At 34.5% G+C, this 22,577-nt stretch overlaps 1 protein-coding gene across 1 annotated transcript in view; it reads left to right on the top strand.

Moving 5' to 3' along the window:
• Window positions 1-4,219: 4,219 nt before the first annotated feature.
• LOC132549918 (paramyosin-like) overlaps window positions 4,220-22,577 on the top strand; it is a 37,395-nt gene continuing 19,037 nt past the window's right edge. Inside the window, exons 1-17 of the mRNA XM_060213905.1 lie at window positions 4,220-4,234; window positions 4,489-5,466; window positions 6,382-6,426; window positions 7,136-7,186; window positions 8,836-8,949; window positions 9,829-9,902; window positions 10,917-11,006; window positions 14,010-14,071; window positions 15,123-15,230; window positions 15,890-15,993; window positions 16,629-16,739; window positions 18,624-18,798; window positions 19,279-19,352; window positions 19,713-19,776; window positions 20,445-20,557; window positions 21,601-21,716; window positions 22,135-22,324. Of these exons, the coding sequence (XP_060069888.1) occupies window positions 4,220-4,234; window positions 4,489-5,466; window positions 6,382-6,426; window positions 7,136-7,186; window positions 8,836-8,949; window positions 9,829-9,902; window positions 10,917-11,006; window positions 14,010-14,071; window positions 15,123-15,230; window positions 15,890-15,993; window positions 16,629-16,739; window positions 18,624-18,798; window positions 19,279-19,352; window positions 19,713-19,776; window positions 20,445-20,557; window positions 21,601-21,716; window positions 22,135-22,324 (2,484 nt within the window). The remainder of the gene's footprint in view (window positions 4,235-4,488; window positions 5,467-6,381; window positions 6,427-7,135; window positions 7,187-8,835; window positions 8,950-9,828; window positions 9,903-10,916; window positions 11,007-14,009; window positions 14,072-15,122; window positions 15,231-15,889; window positions 15,994-16,628; window positions 16,740-18,623; window positions 18,799-19,278; window positions 19,353-19,712; window positions 19,777-20,444; window positions 20,558-21,600; window positions 21,717-22,134; window positions 22,325-22,577) is intronic.

Here is a 22,577-nt window from a genome sequence, read left to right as displayed (position 1 = left end):
TTAAAATTAAGATTTGAATAACATATTTCCCATGAAAAGTTGACAATGTTTTTCCCAATACATGAATGTCACAATATGTTACAAGAAGGACTTCAAATTATTAAATACAAATAAGAGGAGATAATAAAAGAGGAAGTTTTCCATGAAACTTTATGCCTGAAAATAGGTTTGCAATATTAAATATTGATTGCTGGTACAGAGATTCATGTAAATAAATGTTGATAACATTATTTACTGGTGTCTTCCTCCTCCTCTACTTCTCCTGTCGGGCACATGTTTTAATGTGTACCCGATCACTGCTTCCAGGTCAGCGTCTCTGCAGTCTGTACACCTTTGTGTGCTTTCTGAAAGGATCAATGCAATAGATCTTAATACTAATGTAACATTTGTTGTTCTTTATTTTTTTCTAGTATTGCATTTAATGTTAAAAAATATTGCAATGGGAAAGAAAATTGATTCCTTTAAAGATTTAAAGAAGAATGTAGAATATGAATATTCTACCCAAGGTGAAGAAGTTTGGGTTATAACTTTTTTTTTCAATTTCAAAATATTTTATTGTTAAAAAATAGTATACATAACAAAATATATTACATATTATAAATAAATAGTCTAAACTTAGTATTAACAATGGGATTAAGTCTTTTCCCAAATGATACCGGTATATTTTAAATTAATTAATATATTCAATTTTTTTTAATAAAAGGATGGTATTTTTCAGTTTATAATAATAAAGAGAGAATAAAGAATTGAAAATAAACCACTCACATACTCACTTCCACACTACATCCACAACTACTTAAGTATACTAAATATTATAACTATAGGATTTGTATGTATATATTATTACTTGTAAATTGAGAATCTTTTAGTATTTTTTAATAAGAACTAGTATGATAAAGTATAAAACTACTAAATTCATCTGACATTCCAATGATACCATAAAGCAAAACAATAAGGTTAACATTTCCTAATAAATTATATACTGAATTAACATGATGTCTAACATGTGAGTAAAGAGGACACTGGAAGAAAAAGTGTATAGCATCTTCAAAATTTGCACCACACAGGAGCCATTTGGGTTATAACCTTTGAAGCCTCCGTTAAGACCCCAACTTATACACCCTTAGGTAGAATATCCATATCACACATACCTACATTTGTACATTAACTATTTTTCTCCCAAAATATCAGCCAATTTTGTCAAAATATTGATGTATGCACAGTAAACCTGGTTAAAAAATCCCAAAACAATTCAACTTGTGAAAATGATTTATAGATACGTTATATGAAAATTTTAGCAAAAAAGTGCTGTATCTCTTTGTGTATTCTGCATGACTAGAAGTGGAGAAAATACTGCTGGTTATTGCATTTCTTTCACTCGAGTTGGTTATTTTTTTTTAAGTTACAAAAGATACAAGCTTTAGCGAGTTTCTATTATAACTTTTAAAACATAACTAGCCTATCTCGAGTGAAAGAATTACAGTACCGGTGGCCACGAGTTGTGTAACCTTGTGTAATCGGTTTCCACCATGATTTTTTAAACAGCTAAAAAGTCAACAAAAAACAAAAGTAAAATTATAACGGTGCAAATACAGACATTGAGTGATAAACCAACTCACCTTTTCCGAGAATGAAGCAAAATAAAACAGCTGTAGACAGAAATCCAAAAGTAAATGTAAAAAATTCAAAAACCGATGTGACCTCGTTTCCCGCTGTAAAACTCGGCGCCCGCTAGAATTTTAAAATGACAGGAAGTATGAACGAACTACTCCGGTGATAATATTCATATCGTTCCATATTTTACTAAAAGTAGTTGAATTTTTAAATTAAAGCATCAAATAGCCAACAAAAGCTTTTTGTTGACACAGAACAATTTCTTATCGTGTAGATGTATTTGTGATGATTTTATTTTTCGAAATTTCGATGTGCCATTAAAGGGAGGTAACAAGAAAAAAAAACCCACTGGCTTCTGGTGATGTATTTAGGGATCTGGATTTTAATCAGATTGACATCAACCGCAATATATACCAAGATATTTTTTTCATTTATACAGCTTGGTTAAAATTATGAAGCTGTAGAAAGAACTGCTTAATGAATGATAAAGAGTATCATATCACATGAATGTTGTTTCAATCATGACAAAACTAGAACTGAAGGGGCGGGAGGTGGGACAAGCAGTATTTTCTGTAACAGTACGCTTACCCGAGATCGTTTCTGAAATCAAAATCAACATTTTGTGAACATTTTATTTTCGTCAGGTTTTCTGGCCACTTGACGTACATCTGACGTTTTACTTCTGACATCAATTTGAAATTGATCATTTTAATCATTTGACGAAAATATGACGTAAATTTGACGTACAATGCCTGCTGGGTTGCAATCAGCTGTCGCATACCTAGGACAAAAAACAAGTTGCCGATAGTCTTGATGATCTCAATGCAGCTTCATATTGATCATTTTAATGCAATTCGAGATTTAAAAAAATGTTTTCTACTATGATAGTTTACAAGATTCTGATACAATATGCAAATGACTGTACACAGTACAGGCGTACTGGTATGCTTCATTTATTTTTTCATTCTGTCCATTTTGTCCACATATAAGCCTACTGATATATAAGCTGCACGCTGACCGCCGAAGAAAAAAAAACGGCTTAGGTAGCAGTAAACAGTTAATTTGCATTTTTCCTGAAATTATTTGTCATGTTTGAGATATACAGGTATAGCAGATTGGTTATGAAAAATACATCATTACATGTATATATATTTATAAACTATATAACAATTACATTAACAGTAGAGAGATGAAATTTGTGTAAAAAAAAAATTTCCTCTGATTTCTGACATTTGATTGTCATGGTTACCTACTGAAAAAATGCTAAAAATGCAAAAAATACTGCTAATTCCAACCCAACACTACAACTTTCTAGGAGAAATTTAATTCTAAACACCTATCTTACAATCAACAACACTGTCATGGTAACAAAGTACTTACATTTCAGCAAATTCCAACTCAGAAATTCTTCATAACATGACCACATGTGAACACTGAAAATTTCACTTCTTGTAAAGCTAGTTTTTGGTGCGTAGACACAGATTCGAGACTGCCCAAATAATAATCTCCAACACAAAGCTAAAATATTATCCTGAAAAAAATGAAACCCCACATTGTCCACTTTAACATGACAGGACCAATTTTAGCAAGGTTTTTTTTTTTTTCATTTTTAATTAAAACCTTTATAATGGGGTAATCTAATGAGCAAAAAAATCACCCATGGCCACACCGAGAAACTGTACTGCTACCTTATAGTCCAGAAAATATGGTATTATGTACTACATATAAAAATTCTAAATAAACACGAGATTGTACATAAATGTTTGTTTACCATACTTTGTGTACTTTGAGTTTATTTTAATTTTGTATGAAGATTTTTATCTCCTTCCTTAGTTTTTCACCAATCCTAAACTTGGGAGATTTTATAAGCCTGAAATGAAATAGTGATTTCAGTATTGGCATTGTGATTTCATGATTTTGGTAAGAGTTATTGCCCTTTGTTTTTCTTTTCAACATTTTGATCTTGTCCAGATATCAACACTCAGTTTCAGACCAATTTCTTGGTATACTATAAAACCACGACGTGAGATTTTGTTCACATGAATAACATTTAGATTGAAAAATATTTCAAAGATGTATTTCCCTTTCGTTAGTTTTTATCTTTCAGTTTTCCATTTGTTTCTCTAAAACTTGGTCTGCTTTAATTTATCATTTAAACATATGGCACTGTTTTCTCTCTTGACATTTTGAAGTATAATTATTACAAAATACAGCTTCTATTTTAAGACACTGACCATGTATTCTATCTATCCTGTAACATTGATTGAAAATCAGACTATTTAAACTTGAACAGTTTTGTTGTTCAATCTGTGTTTACCTGATATTGACGTTATGCTGAATTTTGCCTGACGGTTGACACGAAAAATAATTGCTCCATGCAGTTACCTAGTTTCAAACTTTATTGGATATTACAGCGATTTTATAAATTTTCATAAATCAACTTGTTCATTACATGTAAAATCGCTTATTTCAGCTATTTATATTTCTAAATGTAATATGTAAGTAAATTTAGAAAGAGATTCTGTTGTATTACCAAATGAGCTAAAGTACAGCTATTTCAATGCCAAATACATGTATATTTACATGTGGCAGGTGTATTCCAACAATGGCAGTGCCAGTTGTAGGATAAATTGCTATATATGCATATGCATTAGTAAACAGGAATTAAAAGTGATTGTAAAAGTTCAAAGTACCTATCCATGATTTCATTTTTGTCTTGTTGGCGTTTCGTTCTAGGATAAAATTAAAATCATAGATACTCTGAACCCTTCTTACTAACCTATGGGTAAAACTAAGACACACAAAACCTGACCTGACCTGGAATTCTCCGTACTGAACAGTGTAATATTCATGTATTCTTCTTTTTTGAAACAGAAAAAAGAAGAGGAAAAACAAGTTGAGCAGGATAAAGTTCCAGTATCAAAGAAATTATCCTCTCCAATAGTTATTGTAACACCAGACCTGGAGGATGTGGAAGGTGATCCTCCAACCGCAGAGGGGACAGATAGGGAGAGTCTGAAGAGAAACAGCAGTCAGAATGTAGGAATTGATCGCAGGAAAAGTTCAAACACATTACAGTCAGTCACTGGTAGACCAAGAGATAGCCATGGAAACTTGGTGTCAGAACTCAGCACAGCTTCGTCTACAGAAACGGATATAAACCGAGGTAAAACGGCAGTCAAGAAAAGCAAGAATAGAAAATCATACGCCAACAGGAAAAGGAGACGATCTAGTGTATCTCAAAGTGAAAAGGAGACCAAGCTGATTAAGTCTGAGAAAAACACAAACGGGACAGGCAGAAAGGCATCAATTTCTGCCGAGAAATCCAAGGTCTTTCAAAATGAGGTCAAGATCATTTCAGAGGTTAAAGCAAATAAGACACCTACACCAACCTCGTTTGAGTCAGTAACAACTTTACCACAACGCAGAAAGAACAGGATGGAGGAGTTGATACAATCATATGCAAGCCCAGACCAACGCTCACCTGATTTTTCATCTTCATCTCCATTTTCCCCAAATCTATTACAAATGTCTCCTCCTAATGCCCTTACCCAGCGATTTGGTAATGTATTTCGAGCATCAAGGTGTTGGGAAAGAAGCGAGGATGATACGTGGGAGAGAAGACGGGTACATGGTTCAGACTCTGACCAATCTCAGCATTCCAGTACAACCATGTCAGATTCAGAGAAGGATGAGTTCTCACTAGCTAAGGTGCCAATGAAGAAAACAAAAAGTAGTCTGTATGCTCCAACTATTATCAACGTTCTTTACAACCTGGAGGTCATGAAGAAAAAACGTAGGAAAAAAAGTATTCGTGATCAAGTCAAATCCATCAAGGAACGAGTATATCAGGTGAGATATAGAGAATACATGGAGGCTCACCACTTTTGTCCTTCGTCTCCCTTGCCTAGATACAGCCTATATCTTGAGACACTGGCTATGTAATCTATTTATCCTTTAACAGCGATTGAAAATCAGACTATTGACACTTAAACCGTTTTGTTGTTCAGTATGTATTTACATTATATTGACGTTATGCTGAATTTTTGTCTGATGACACGCCAAAGTAATTGTTCCACACAGAAATATAGTTCAAACTGTGATTTTATGAATTTTCGTTGATCAATATATTCATTACAACATGAAAATTAGCTTATTTCAACAACTAATCATATTTCTAAATGTAAATATTTCAGTAAATTTAGAGAGTAATTCTCTTGAATTACAGCACATGCTAAAATACAACTGTTTTCAGTCACTGCCAAATACAGCTAAAAAATATATGTGGCAGATGTATTCCGACAACGCCAGTGCCAGTTGCAGGATAAATAGATATTTAGGGATGAATTTAAGAAATTCAGTTGTAGATGTCGCAATTAGAACAATAATATTAATAATGTAACCTTAGAGTTTGTAGTACATGTACTAGATTTAAAAATTGGCTCTTTTGAAGTCATTGTAACGAGATAATATTAAATGTAGCAGTACTACACTTGATAACTTAGTTGAATACGCCTATTGTATAGATGATTTGATTAATAAAAAAAATGACGTTAAAAAAAACTCCAACACTACATAGATGATGAGAAAGCATTATATAACAAAAATATTGGCAGAATCAATGTTTTAAAATACTATTAAATTTTTCATGAATACAAGATCAAATTTTCAAATAATTTAAATCGTAAAGGAGTACAAGAGATGCAGGGATTTGAATATTATGTATAATTCATCATATTGATTGTTTGTGTTTTCTTTTACAAAAAGGCCCTGAAAAATGTGGACATGCATGATTCTTCTGATGAGGATGAGGTAAGTTTGTTGGCCAACCAGACGCTAATACGGATATGCTGTTGTTTCCATAAACATTTTGAAATGAAATATTTAATCTAGAATCATCGAAAGAGTTAATATTTCAAGGTTTTTTCCTGTGGGCTTTGTGAGTCTGATTATGGGCCCCATTCCAAATTGGATCTATTGTATAACATGGCCAAATTTCTAAAATATGTACTGTTTTCATTAACTTACTCATGAAAATTCTCATCCCAATTTTGTTTTGTTTTTGATTGTTTTTTGTTTGGTTTCCCCCTTGAGACTGTTTGTTCATTGCTGATTAAAGTCCTATAAGTGCCAAATGGAGGATATGAATTAATCTAAAATCATTCTATCATTATATTAACTTTATATATCGCTACGATGTTCATTGATGCCAGATCAATTTTTGAAGCAAACACAAGAACAGAACAGATGTTTTTTTGATGTTTAAAATATAAGCAAAGAGAAACAGCTCATTTACATATATGAAAACTCATTCAGGCAATCCAATGACATATACCTAGCTTTGAAATACTGTTAATGAAATTGTAATTGTTCTTCAGATTTTCACAATGTATCATACAGCTCATCAATTTTGACATAAATGTGCAAATTTAACTTGAATTCTTGAGTTTGTCTTGAATTCAAGGTTTTACATAAAAAGATGATTGGGTAGTGATTAAAATTGTCCTGAAATTCATTTCAGTCAAACTTCAAACTGCCGTCCATTTTCCCAGGTGCTTTCAAAAGAGGAGAGGTCAGTTTTATGTTGCAAAGTATAACTTTGTGATCAGTGTTTACTACAAAGAGAATGCTATGTAAATATATGTGTTATTTCAAAGTGGTTTAAAAACCTAAACAAACCAACAATCTGCAAAAGTGCTCGACCTTGAACATCTGGCCTTATATGGGTCGCTGGAATTTTATCTCTGAACACATTGAGAATTTCAGGCCTGTTGATTAATTATAAAATTAACTTGACCTACAAAATTTGGCACGAAAAACACGCTGAACATCATAGATAATTTACATAAGCTTAACGACCATGTATATTAGTGCTTTAAGCACATGTTCACAAATGGTTGTTTCAACATATTTTTTTTTCAATTTTTAACCAATCAAGTTAAGAGCTGATCTGACTTCCTGTTCATTTGTGTTCTGATTTAAACCACAAGAACCATTGTGACTTTATGTAAATGAGTGTAACAGAGGTCATTTTTTATCTCAATGCCTCAATGTAACAGAGGTCATTATTTATTTCAATGCCTCCGGTAGGAATCGAACCTGGGACCCCTGACTTACTAGTCTGAAGCTCAACCAATCAAATTAACGAGAAGTTCTCTCTAACTGAGTTGTATATATTGCGACTAGTATTTTATCAGGGTTACATGAGTAAATATATTGTCTCTTCCACGTAAGGTGCTGAAGGTTCTTTATTTGACATGAAACTTTCAGATAAGGAGAAACTCACACAGGTAAAGAACATGGGGATCATGGCATATTGTGAAAAAATGGAATTTTCTGCCAATTTTGAGAAATCAAGAAATTTTGGACCTCACTTTTGATCAGAATTCAAAAAGGAACAGTATTAATATATATGTGTGACATAATTGAAGATTACATGAATGAAATATGACAATGTTAATGGTAGATTTTCATGATGGCATGATCTTAAAATATGTTAAATAAAATATACTATATGTAATTAGCTCTATTTTGGAGGAAATTTCCTCAGGTTTTCACTTCATTTTCTTGATAGGGAATTTGTTTATATATAGCGGGGAGAAATTTTGATTTTTGATAGTTTATTAACACAATTTACATGTACAGATCATTCTAAAGCTTCAGAAACGTTTTAAGCATGAAACCTTAAACCCATCGCATTGTTACTTTATTCAGATATATTTGGGTACTTAGAATTTTGTTTCAGGATTTCTTTTTCTGTAAGAACCTAGAATTAATGTATTTTTGATATACTATGCATAATTCTGATTCTGCAAAAGATTTGTTATTTCATGAAAACTCATTTTCCAATTAAAATTTGAAATACAGTATGAAGAATTTTGGTTGACTTAATTACAAAGTTTATATGCCATCCCATGATGAATAACCTGGTGCATCATTTGAAAGTCTGAATATCAAATCTATTATATTCAGTGTCTCATAAGGTTACTACTAGTGAAAAAGTTTAATTAGCAGTGTACTGAGGATAGTAATAGTTTCACTTTCATGGTAATACATGAAAACTTGCATGTCTTGATAATCAATAAAGTTACAAAACACCAATATTTTATTGTTTTGTAATAAGCCCACCCCTAACTTGGGGTGAAAAACATAAATCTTTTGTCTCCCTTGGGCTTCATGCAGGGAAAAAAAAGTAAGCATTTTTAACTTTTGATGTTACAGGAGAAGAGACGAAACAAAGTCATGGAAGGAGTTCTTCGCTATGTAGGCGAATGTAACCATAGATACCAAATCATCAGCGAAGTCAATGATTGGATCTCAGATCCTTGTAGTCTGGTAAGGATGGCAACAAGGGATGTCAGAGGAAGACTTGAAATTATCATTTATTATTTACTTTGTTTTCTCACTTCAGTGATCAATTACAACACATGAAACGGGTTGGCCAGGATTTCTAGGGACTAATTGGGACATTTTTCAGCTCCTTTGATTTTTCATTTTACATTATAAATATTTATAATATGTATTTTAATATACAAGGTCTGATTGATAAGATTTGAGCCTTATATTTAAGGGTTTGACTTTTGGCGGACATATTGCATGATTGGGCTGACAGCTTTCTCGTTACAAGATTTTTCGTATGTACTCTTTTCTATGAAATCCCAATTGTACTTGCTATATATCTCCTGTAACTGGCCCATCAGCCATAACAATATCATGGACTTCATTGACCATTTCTGGGGTTGTAACAGTGACAGGCTGTCCAGGAGGGGCGTCATCTCCAAGGCTCCTCCTACCACGCTTGAATTCTGCCACCTACCTTTTCACTGTAGGAAATTAATAAGGCATCATTCTCTAGTGTTGCTACCTTATCAGTGTGGATGTCCTTAGGTGCTTGACCTTTCATATTGAATCACTGCCCTTTCAGCTAGTTTGTCCATTTTGCAAAAGTGATAGAGTGCTACGTCTTTAATACAAACTGACCAAATGACACCAGTCTTCGGGTACACAGCCTAAAATAGTCGGGGAATTCATTTTCATTGGGGAAAAAATGTTTCAATTGGAATTTTATCAAAACTTTCTGAAAAGTGTGTATTTCTGTCTGTAAACTTAAAAACCTTGTACAGTAAACTTAAGACGCTTCAGGGTGTGGTGAGTCTTTTTGTCGTTATTATATGGATAACCTGTATTTATATATAGTATCTCTCCTGCTTTTAGGCCGATGGCATGATTCCTGATGAAGAAATGGATGGCACCTTAATGGAGTGTGAGGATATCCATGAAAACGTCTTGTAAGTTTATACAGACTTCAAATTTTGTGAAAGGATTGCCACCAAAGGCTTTCTCTTCTTCCTATAACAGACAAAGACTGTAAGGTTGGAGAGAAGTTGTCTTTGTGCTGTGGTATGAAAGAAAATGTCAAACATATTGACAAAAAATTTATGTTAATCATAAAAACAAATCATATGCTGTTTGACAGCATTGATCAAGATATTATTACATAATTTAGTTGTTGCGTCACTGCAGACAAAAAATTTGTGTTAAGGGGGCGTGTTAGGTTTTCATTCTTTGGGCCACTCAAGGACAACAAGTTTGATATTGATTTCATGTGATATTTCAGACAAGTTTTGATTTCATTAGACACTTTTCTTCTTCATCATTTCTTGAGAATATAATGTACGGAAATACAGGTTTCTCAACATCTAAGAACAGTAACGTGGTATAGATGTTGTTGACATGTTTCGACAGCAAGGCAGCCGTCATCACGACGACACATGCAACTTTCATATGCTCTGAAGTACAATTTTGTGGTTCACCATGGTTACTGTTGTTAGGAAAACATTGTGACATTTTTAAGATTTCTTGAATGTCGAGAAGCCTCTATATCCACTAAATTAATTTTTTTTCAAACCGGGGACACTGATGTCAAGATGCCATTCCATGACTTGATTCATAACACTCAAATGAATTGAGCTATACTATAAAATTTGTCATTTTTGTCTGGAATTTATTTTCATTGATTTTGGGGGTAATTTTATACCACAAATTTATTTTTTCACAATTGTTAAGAAAAGTAATGAGTAAATTTATGGAATTCTATTTATAAATGAAATTAAATGTCCATAAATTAGCATTTGTTTGAAAAACCATGAAAACTGAGTGCCATGAAAATATATGATTTTAAAGAAATTGAATTAATAGTAAGAGATTTTTAGTGTCTCGGATATCTTACCCACTGTAAAATTTATTCATAAGGTACAATATTTCTACCTTAAATCATGATGTTGTTTTTTTTTGTCTGACAGGGAGGTGTTGAACCAGTTTGGTGATACTACCAGTGAAGTGGTGAGGTTAGGAGGTCAGCTACTGAAAGAGGCCAGCAACATCATTAAGGAGTAAGTGAAGATGTAAACAGGGGATCATCCTCATCTTCAAGCCTCCCCCAGACTAAATCAACAGAAAATATCATTCACAAAACCATGTTTTGTTTGCATAAAAACAGTCTCATTTAAAGTCTTCCTAAAATTATGAAAGGTCCATTGTGTTAAGAGATGGTCTAGACTGCATCGAATTATTACATGATAATTGAAGGTACCTGATGTTTGTGTGGTTATGTGAGGGAGACTTGATCATGTGAGAGAAGTTTGGTTATGTGAGGGAGACTTGATCATGTGAGAGAAGTTTGGTTGTGTGAGGGAGACTTAGTCATGTGAGAGATGTTTGGTTGTGTGAGGGAGACTTGATCATGTGAGAGATGTTTGGTTGTGTGAGGGAGACTTGATCATGTGAGAGAAGTTTGGTTATGTGAGGGAGACTTGATCATGTGATAGAAGTTTGGTTGTGTGAGGGAGACTTAGTCATGTGAGAGATGTTTGGTTGTGTGAGGGAGACTTGATCATGTGAGAGATGTTTGGTTGTGTGAGGGAGACTTGATCATGTGAGAGAAGTTTGGTTATGTGAGGGAGACTTGATCATGTGAGAGAAGTTTGGTTGTGTGAGGGAGACTTGGTTATGTGAGAGATGTTTGGTTGTGTGAGGGAGACTTGATCATGTGAGAGATGTTTGGTTGTGTGAGGGAGACTTGATCATGTGAGAGAAGTTTGGTTATGTGAGGGAGACTTGATCATGTGAGAGATGTTTGGTTGTGTGAGGGAGACTTGGTGATGTGAGAGAAGTTTGGTTGTGTAAGGGAAATTTGATCATGTGAGAGATATTTGACGGTGTGAGGGAGACTTGGTCATGTGAGAGAAGTTTGGTTGTGTGAGGGAGACTTGATCATGTGAGAGAAGTTTGGTTATGTGAGGGAGACTTGATCATGTGAGAGAAGTTTGGTTGTGTGAGGGAGACTTGGTCATGTGAGAGAAGTTTGGTTATGTGAGGGAGACTTGATCATGTGAGAGAAGTTTGGTTATGTGAGGGAGACTTGGTCATGTGAGAGAAGTTTGGTTATGTGAGGGAGACTTGGTCGTGTGAGAGAAGTTTGGTTGTGTGAGGGAGATTTAGTCATGTGAGAGATATTTGATGGTGTGAGGGAGACTTGGTCATGTGAGAGATGTTTGGTTATGTGAGGGAGACTTGATCATGTGAGAGAAGTTTGGTTGTGTGAGGGAGACTTGGTTATGTGAGAGATGTTTGGTTGTGTGAGGGAGACTTGATCATGTGAGAGATGTTTGGTTGTGTGAGGGAGACTTGATCATGTGAGAGAAGTTTGGTTATGTGAGGGAGACTTGATCATGTGAGAGATGTTTGGTTGTGTGAGGGAGACTTGGTGATGTGAGAGAAGTTTGGTTGTGTAAGGGAAATTTGATCATGTGAGAGATATTTGATGGTGTGAGGGAGACTTGGTCATGTGAGAGAAGTTTGGTTGTGTAAGGGAAATTTGATCATGTGAGAGATATTTTATGGTGTGAGGGAGACTTGGTCATGTGAGAGAAGTTTGGTTGTGTGAAGGAGACTTGATCATGTGAGAGAAGTTTGGTTATGTGAGGGAGACTTGATCATGTGAGAGAAGTTTGGTTGTGTGAGGGAGACTTGGTCATGTGAGAGAAGTTTGGTTATGTGAGGGAGACTTGATCATGTGAGTGAAGTTTGGTTTTGTGAGGGAGACTTGGTCATGTGAGAGAAGTTTGGTTGTGTAAGGGAAATTTGATCATGTGAGAGAAGTTTGGTTATGTGAGGGAGACTTGATCATGTGAGAGAAGTTTGGTTGTGTAAGGGAGACTTGGTGATGTGAGAGAAGTTTGGTTATGTGAGGGAGACTTGGTGATGTGAGAGAAGTTTGGTTGTGTGAGGGAAATTTGATCATGTGAGAGAAGTTTGGTTATGTGAGGGAGACTTGGTCATGTGAGAGAAGTTTGGTTATGTGAGGGAGACTTGGTCATGTGAGAGAAGTTTGGTTATGTGAGGGAGACTTGGTGATGTGAGAGAAGTTTGGTTGTGTGAGGGAGACTTGGTGATGTGAGAGATGTTTGGTTGTGTGAGGGAGACTTGGTGATGTGAGAGAAGTTTGGTTGTGTGAGGGAGACTTGATCATGTGAGAGATGTTTGGTTGTGTGAGGGAGACTTGGTCATGTGAGAGAAGTTTGGTTATGTGAGGGAGACTTGGTCATGTGAGAGAAGTTTGGTTATGTGAGGGAGACTTGATCATGTGAGAGAAGTTTGGTTGTGTGAGGGAGACTTGGTGATGTGAGAGAAGTTTGGTTATGTAAGGGAAATTTGATCATGTGAGAGATAGTTGATGGTGTGAAGGAGACTTGGTCATGTGAGAGAAGTTTGGTTGTGTGAGGGAGACTTGGTCATGTGAGAGAAGTTTGGTTATGTAAGGGAAATTTGATCATGTGAGAGATAGTTGATGGTGTGAAGGAGACTTGGTCATGTGAGAGAAGTTTGGTTGTGTGAGGGAGACTTGGTCATGTGAGAGAAGTTTGGTTGTGTAAGGGAAATTTGATCATGTGAGATATATTTGATGGTGTGAGGGAGACTTGGTCATGTGAGAGAAGTTTGGTTGTGTAAGGGAGACCTGATCATGTGAGAGAAGTTTAGTTGTGTGAAGGAGACTTGGTCATGTGAGAAAAGTTTGGTTATGTGAGGGAGACTTGGTTATGTGAGAGAAGTTTATGTGAGGGAGACTTGGTTATGTGAGAGAAGTTTGTGTGAGGGAGATGTTATCGTGTGAGAGAAGCTTGTGTGAGGGAGACTTGATCAAGTCAGCAAAACACAACCTTTTGCTTCCAATTCAGTTGATGTTTTCAAGCCAATCAAACACTTTGCACTTTGAGTTACATTTTAGATATCAGTTGTCTGTACCTACAGTAAAACAAGCTGTTACTGACAACAGTACTCGCAATCTGAAGTACACAAACTACTATCATCATCTACTTTCGTTATTTTTCTTACAGAAATGAACTGCAAGCAAAGAAAATGCAAGGGAAGCCATCAGATTTTAATATCGTGTATGATGGTAAGGATGTTAGTTTTGTGGCCTATTGTTCTAAGCATCAAAGAAATCAAACCTTGGAAATTGTTGAGGTTTTTTTGTGTAAGAAATAATTTAAAACCAACCACAGTAGTACAAAATGCCTTAGATTATTTAACTCTGTTAATAACTTTGTGGAAGACATATGTTAATAACTTTGTGGAAGACATAAATAGTTTTAGTGATTTCTAAATTGAAGTGTAAGTGTTTAGAGTTGTAGGTCTTCCTAAAAGATTTATTTGAATTTAGCAAGTACTGTGAAATGATTGATATTCCTTGGGGATTTATTTATATCTTTATTAATTTTGTGACCGTGAGCTTTTGCTGTGGCATGGCATCCATCAACTTTTTCACTAAAATCACTACTTAGTTATGAATGACTGAACCGATTTTGACCAAATTTGTTAGAAGAATTCTTGATGGAAGGGGAACCATGTTTTGGTAATACTGGTTCTCAACCGCAAGGGGCCTTAGGGGTGGGGCCCAAGAGGGGAAATAGAGTAAATGTTTTAAAATCCTACTCTTCCTGTATGAATGATTTGGTTTTAACAAATTTTGTTCTGACGCATTCTTGGTTGAATGGGAATCAGTCTGGTATAGATGTTAGGTTTGGGAATCAGTTCTGTATAAACGGTTGATTTGGCTCCACTGGGGCAGGAAGGATGGGTGAGAAGGGTGGGCCCAGGCCCAATTGGGGAAATATGGGAAGGATGGGCCCAATTGTGGAAATATGAGCCCAATTTGGGAAATATATGTTCTTAAAAATTCCTTCCATTAAAGTTTGATCTGGAGCAATTTTTGTGACTTGTGAATCAGACATCCGTTTGAACAGAAGGATGGGACCCAATAAGGAAATTATTTCAGAAGTAATTTGTCATATTTGAAATTATTTGTTAGATGACTTAAATATCTGAATTAGCCAGGTGAGTGATGCAGGTCTCTTAAATCAAAATTCTTGCTGTTATTTATTATATACATTTATAAATGTTCGTTTTAAAGAAAAATCTTTTTGAAATGTGTGTCATTATTGTTACAGAGCGAGCTCTTCTTTCTGATCCGGTCAAGTGGGACAATGCAGTCAAGATGGTGCTACAGACACTCAATGATGCGGTAAAGTGGACAAAGAATGCTAGTCACAAGCACTGTAAGTTCAGACAATCAGAGAATACTGATGGGTTGGTTACAGGTTTTCAGTCTCCTTAACTTGTCCTATTTCTTGGTGATAAATGCTAGTCACAAGCACTGTAAGTTCAGACAATCAGAGAATACTGGTGGGTTGGTTACAGGTTTTCAGTCTCCTTAACTTGTCCTATTTCTTGGTGATAAATGCTAGTCACAAGCACTGTAAGTTCAGACAATCAGAGAATACTGATGGGTTGGTTACAATCCTATTTCTTAGCATTGTCTCACTGCTGGGAATACTGTACCCATTGATTTGTATGTAAGATTTCATTGCAAAAGTTTGACAGAACATATGAAAACATGTTGTCTCCCTCTCTGTCATTGACATTGATTTGTCTGTAGATCACTCCAACAGTGTTCAAACTCTTTCAAACATGGTAGGACTTATCACCATAAAATGAAGTTTTCCTAAACAGTGTGATGCAACAGACGCGGTTGACCTTATGATAATATTTTACTTTCTCTGTGGCATCAAAATGGAAAATTATTGCAAAATTTCCATACTTGTACTTATTTTGATACACTATGTAAAGTGATACATGTTGTGAAACAATCATTTCTGTATATTTTTTGAACTGATGAAGGTTTTTCTCATTATTGTTAAACTTGTGGTATTTGTAGTGTATGGAAAATGTACCAAACAGTTCAGAAACCTTTCTGTCGCCATGTCCAAGAAAGAGATGGAGCTCAAAGAAAAACGCAAGACTGTTGAGGAGCTGAAGACGGTATATATAAGACAGCAGATTTAAATCTTTGAATTTTCTAGAACAGATTGACCAATATCCTCCAATTATTGTCTGCTAGGCTTAATTGTCACTTGTCTGTGCATTTTAATAAAGTGTTCGAATGTCACTACTTTAAATATTTGTATAGGAATTTGTTTGAAGTAGAATTGTGATAAAATACCTGAAACAATAAGATTTCTAAGTACTGGTAATTACCTATCTGATCCATGATATCAAATGTATAACTAATGATCGGGACAAGCCTCTACATATTCCAGCCAGTAAAACAAATTCAACCACAGTTAGGGATTTATTTTATTAAATAAGCACAGATCTATTTTTTTGATGTTGTTTTCTTATCAGCTTTAACAGAAATTTTAAGTGCTATAAAACCATATCACGCTCCATGAGAACGTCTGTAGGCAGGTTTTATTTCTGATGAGTAGGAGTTATTAAGGCCTGGCCAGGTCCTACTGTACTAACAGTCATTCTCTTTCTTGTCTGATCCTCTGTGTTCCAATCTACAGGTAATCGATAAGACAATTTTCACTCACCTGGCTTGTTTTATTTTAAATTTGTCCTTCTCAAACTGATCTTGTCATGTTCAATGTTTCAACTTCTCTCGTTCTTCACAGAAAATGAATATAGCAAAAGCTGCGGCTGAGAAACAGGTCAAAGAGATGGATGAAGTGAAAAAGGTGGTACGACGTATGTCTGTCGACGTGGAAGAGAAGAAGAACCTACTGGTATACAAGTTACTATCTTGTTAAAAATCGGACAGAGTAAAAACATTTTTTCTTTTATGTTTTTGTTTTAGAAAGTGACCAAATTATCTGTGGAGATGGATGATAAACACTTATTTGATTTAACAAGGACGGAAATAAGGAACTTGTTTAATGGTCTATTTAACCAATGAACTATTACCAGTTAGTAGTGTACATTTGATATGTATACAACTTAGATGACAGATAAAGAATATATTGACTGTTACTGACTACTGCAAGTTCTTTCATCCATCTGAAAGAACGATGGTATAAAATCATATATCATGAATTTAAGTTTTTTTTATATATATACAAGTGTAAACTTTCTAAAAATTCCAATGAATACAGTATTTTAACAATCTGATAAGTTTGGATTAAAGATAGTGTATTGACTATTGACATGTAATCGAGAAGAGATACAGCTCTCAATCTGTAGGATTTCACTGAACAACATGTCTGGTGTTTCTTCAGGAATATTTACATTTTCATAGATTGATGTGATTTAATAAGCTTGGAGCATGACAAAAAGGAGGAATCTTTCCTGCTTTATTCCTTTGTATTAAGACGACTTTGTATCCTAAAGATCTCCAGATACCTGGTGATGAACTACAACATACACTTGTGTTTATCAGACGTCGGCTCTTGAAGAATTATCTTGTCTTGGAGGCTGTTCTCCACTGATGAATACACGGTCACCTTTGTCGGACAATTTACCAGTGTGGAGCATACTAGCATTGATGTACATTGTGTACAACATGGGAAGGAATTGACTAACTTTTACAGATGTACTATAATACTATGTACTCTATGTACACTATGTACAGCCGAAAATTTGGTCAATTCCATCTTGTACACTATGTACGTCTGCTAGTATGCTCCACAATGGTCATTTATCTGATGAAGGGGATCTTTAGTCATAGAAACGTCATACTCTAATCTTGTACTGGTTGTGATAAGATGAAGGTGACCGTGTAGTCATAGAAACGTCATACTCTAATCTTGTACTGCTTGTGTTACAAGAACTTCTATTCTATTGACTTTACAAACCTGAAGAAAATGTTCTGAAGAACGGATATATCATGATGTGTTTGGATATAGGGTATTGTTTTAGAGATATAATTGATTAAGCCTGAGCTAGTTAATGTGTAGTAAGTCCTAGGCTGCCACTTCAGATTTGACATTAAACCCAGTATCTATGATCGCGGGTAATGTTACATATCGTGTAGCGGGTAATTTGTCTGGTCAAATTTTTCTTTTAAAACAATCAAGTTAAATTTGAATGAATTAGAATTTCACAGTCTGGATAAAAATTGACATCTAATACTAATACACATTTGTCTTATCATTTCACAGATTTAATTGTTGCTATTATGTTGATGTATCTTGAAAAAGCAGAAAATATCATCTCACTGAAAGTGACCTGCTGTACGACATTCAGCCAGTACAACGATGGTCAAATTGTCTTGGCTTGAATTATATATCTCTACATATAAATGAAAGTTTTATGCCAGGCTGGAGAATGGAAAAGATTATGTACATGTTTTGTTTTTATAAAATGTCTTTCCAACAGATCTGAAATAAATAATGTTAAACGGAGTCATCCTATATATACATCAGTCCTAATCATTCTGTACTGTAAAATTATATATTTTCCTCGTCAGTTTACATTTGTTTGTTTCCTGATCAAAATCCATGTATTCAGATCCCCAGGAAATAATTTTTAAAAAAACTCATTAATTTTTAGATAACATTCAATTTTTAGAGTATCGGTACTTTAAAAACAAATATATATAAGTACATGTATAACAATTTAGTTTATGTTATCTATTTTAAGGGTTTAAACAGTTAGGTTGGTGATATTTACAGGCTCAGTATGAGGAGAAGAATAAGACTCTGATGAGGAAACTACAAGGATATGAGTCACAGATGAAGATCCTTCAGGCAGAGATAGAGACAAGGATCGTCGAGAAAACCGTGACCGTTACCCAGGAGGTAGAAGTTGCTGCTGCCAAGAAACCAAAGAAACCTCCACCGTCGCCAGGTAAATCCACTCCACAGGTGTTGTAGGTTGTTAGATTTCCTTATTCATGTGCTACATACTGTTTAATTACTTCTGTGATTTCTGCTGGGAGTAAATTTTGTTTTGTGTAGTAATCTTATGTTGTATTGTAGTAAACTCCCTCTCCTGGTGTAAAAATTTGGTTTTAAATTTTGGGGTGAGCTTATTTGGGAACTCCTTAGCTTCGTATTTTAACATTGATGATTCTGTATAAATGAAGTAGAGGCTTATTTATGGGCAGGAGCTTATTTACAGGAAAATATGTAAGTGTGATGTAATGTGATGCTTTAACTATTGATTTAGATGCTATGGTTGGGCTAAAGTTTAATGCAAAAGTCGAAAAATGTGTTCTTAGGATAAAATCACCAGTTTTATGCTAGAATTTTAAAAAAAAACATTAGGTGAATGTTTCCCTGTACGGAGTAGACTTGAGTTGTAAATGATTAATTTTTTTTCTTGTAGAGGTCATCAAGGTTGTTGATTCTTCTACTCAATTAAAATTGGATGAAACAGAAGTCAAGTTAAAAGAGGCGTTGGTAAGTGATTGGTATACATGTACTGGAGAAAGTCCTTTCTGCTTGTTAGGCTGATTATTTTGCCCTTTGGAAAGTCATAATCATTTTAAGATGTCTCCTTACAGTAGCTGGTGGCTTTGCCACTGAACATAATGTTGGAGGCCCACCAGAGTAATTGTACTTAAGTATCAAACCTGTGACCTTCACAGTTTGAAAACTCTGATATTCCTCCAACGAAGTTATCCTTTTCCCTTCTTGTGTAAAACTTTGTATTACACATTCAGTAGTTATCTCCCTTCTTAGATTGACTTGTATGAAAATTTAAAGAAAATGTCAGAGTTTGAATATTTATTAGGATTACGTTCTTTATTTTTTGTGCAGGACAGAATTGAGTTATTGAGGGATAAACTGAGAGAACTTGACCGACAGTTAAAGCATGAACAAGGTATGCAAATAATCAGGGTCAAAGATGTAAGGTCAAGGTCATACAGGTCACGAGGTCAAATCTGGTGGGTTCAGAGAGGTCACAACTAATCAAAACATGACTGGTGAAAGTGGTCACAGAAGGTACTAAACCAGGAAAGACCCAGTGAGCTTAATAGGTCAAAATTTAAAGCATCATAGAAATTATAAATGTGGAACATGAGGAGTTGAAAGTCTGAAGCACTGCATAGTGTTGTCTTTATCAGTGTTTGCATAATTTAGTCAAGAAAACAATTTACTGAAGATGTGAACCTTTTACATTGAATTTAAACCAAAAAAAACAGTAACAAGTATTTCTCTGACCATTGAAGGAAAGTACACTACCCTCAACAACAAATCAAGCGTGTTTCTTAACTAAGATTTCAAACTAAATCATAAAGCAGATGTGGAAAAGATCCTGCTTTATTTGGTATAACTTGTATTAAAGAGTGATTTAATTACCTAGTATAAGCTATATAAGTTATATATACCAAAGAACGAGTAGGTGTTCTGATGTGGAGGCCTTACTGTATGGTGTGATATTTAAATTAATTATCTCCCTTGAAAATTTTTTATTGAATTACTAATTGTGAAAGATGTCAGGTTTGTTTTAGAATTAACTAAAAATCATTGTATCATTTGTTTGTATAGAGAAGGTGAGGATATTAAGATCAGACTTGGAGAAAGCTGAGCGTGCTGCTGAAGAAGCCATGGAAGCCATGCCAGACACCATTAATATGATTGAGGTGCCCATAGAGGCTCCGGTAAGGCATATCGTCAAAATTCACCTTAAGATTTGTTTATTTGTTGTCAATTCATTACCTTAATTACAAATTTCCTGCAGTTTGATTGGTTGATGGATGTTTTGTAAGAGTAAATAGACATGTTTTTTGATATAGGGTTACCTGGCAAGTTCTGGAGTTCTTTCTTATTTACAGTTGATCATATCTATAAAATATTAAAATCCTTGCTCAGTTTTCTTATTTTTTCAAATACATAAAAGCTTAGATTAGCTAGAAAGAAAAAAAACATTACTCTTAAGGTCAGATAAACTCGTATTTTGTTGTTTTGGTGGGTTTTTTTGGTTTTTTTTGCAAACATGAAATCTTGTATTGGTCATCTTTATTGTTAAGCATCCATACATGAAGCAATTCACTTCAATGATTGATACAATAATTCTTCTCCTTCATATTGGGGAAGAATCTTTCTTAAGCATTTTTTTGTATCATTATTGATGGAGGTTAATGATTAATACAAGTGTATCCGTTGAAGCCAAAAAAATGTCCCAACAAAAATATATATGTATTTTTTCTAGTCTTGTAGTCTTAGAATTATTTTTTTTTTAAATATTAAATGTTATTGGTGTCTAGATAAAGCTTGAATCAACATGATCAATATTGATTCTTGAAAACATGGTCAACTTACCTGATTTTATCATGACCTACTCAAAGCTTGGTAAATGCTAGAATTACCTGATGTTTCTTTACTTTTGATCAGTATTTAAAAAATTAGAAAATTATTTTTGGATCTCATATTTAGCAAAAAATAATGTTCAAACATAACATTAGATATATATACATATATATATATAGAACATCATCTAAAGACATATAGATACATGTAAACGTGATCACAACACAATTGAATTTAAGAGTTTTTCCCTGATGACCCTTAAGACACCCTTTCACCTTTGACTTTGAAGAGGTCATAATAACCAGATATTAGATGGCTAGAGGTTACAGACACTGAAAGTATGATAAATTTATATGAATATGTACTCAATTGACCTTAATGTTCTTTGGGACAGCAGCAAGATGTGGAGAAAGACTCTGCCTACTACAAGACATTGTTATCAGGAATGAAGAATGAGTTTAACACCGAGATAGAGAAACTTAAAGGCTTCCTGAAGAAAGAACGATCAAGGTACATGATAAATGATCAGAAGTGTTGTTCTAGATACTGTCCAATTTCAAAATACCTATACTTGTGAAGCAGTTTGGTCTGAAGCAGTGATAAATTGACTTGTAAGTCCCGAGTCCTGTACTTGTAGAATTTTGATGGAACTTCAGGAAGTAATTAACATTTACATTGTGGAACTCATCTTTTGGCAATAAAGTTTGAAAGGACTCTTGAAAATAAACTGAAGTTTGATCACTGCTGATTTAGTCTGCTTCTGTCTGTCCCACGTTGATCAGTCACGTCGATGTTTGAGTACAATTACTGGAGTTTGAGCTTAGTATTCCTCCTAAATTATATCACAATAGACGGAATAGGCTTTCAAATATAAGAACTTTCATATCACAATTCTTTGAATTTGAAATTTGAAATTTTGATTTTATAGAAACATTGCAGCCGTGCGGCGGGTTGAGAACAATCACAAAGATCATCTACATGCCATTCAGAAAGATACACTTAGGGTGCTGCGTGCTATCATACACTTCCGTGATCATGTTATCACAATTCTAGAGAAAGAAAACCTCAAGGAGCCTGCCTTTGCTCTCACACAGTTGCCTACTCTCATTCCAGAAAAGGTAACAATATCTGTGCCCTGAGATAACCTTAAATGGAGCTTTTGTTTTGATGGAGAGGGGAGGGGGAGGGGCAATAGAGTTCTGTGTATCTTCTTTCTTATTGTTTTCTTTCTATAATATAAACAAAGGTAAAGTATTATGCTATTCCTTTCACCAAGGTGAAGGTCACAGAAAGAGAAAATCATAGTCACAAGTAACTTCATTAAAGTTTGACTGATTTATTGCCAATTCAAGGAAGACACTAGCCATCGTG

The sequence above is a fragment of the Ylistrum balloti genome, unplaced genomic scaffold (assembly GCF_031769215.1).
Source record: "Ylistrum balloti isolate Yb309-2 unplaced genomic scaffold, AGI_CSIRO_Ybal_v1 Utg370090, whole genome shotgun sequence".
NCBI classification, from domain to species: domain Eukaryota; kingdom Metazoa; phylum Mollusca; class Bivalvia; order Pectinida; family Pectinidae; genus Ylistrum; species Ylistrum balloti.
The sequence above is the reverse complement of the archived record's forward strand: the minus strand, read 5'-3'. Positions and strand labels throughout refer to the sequence as shown.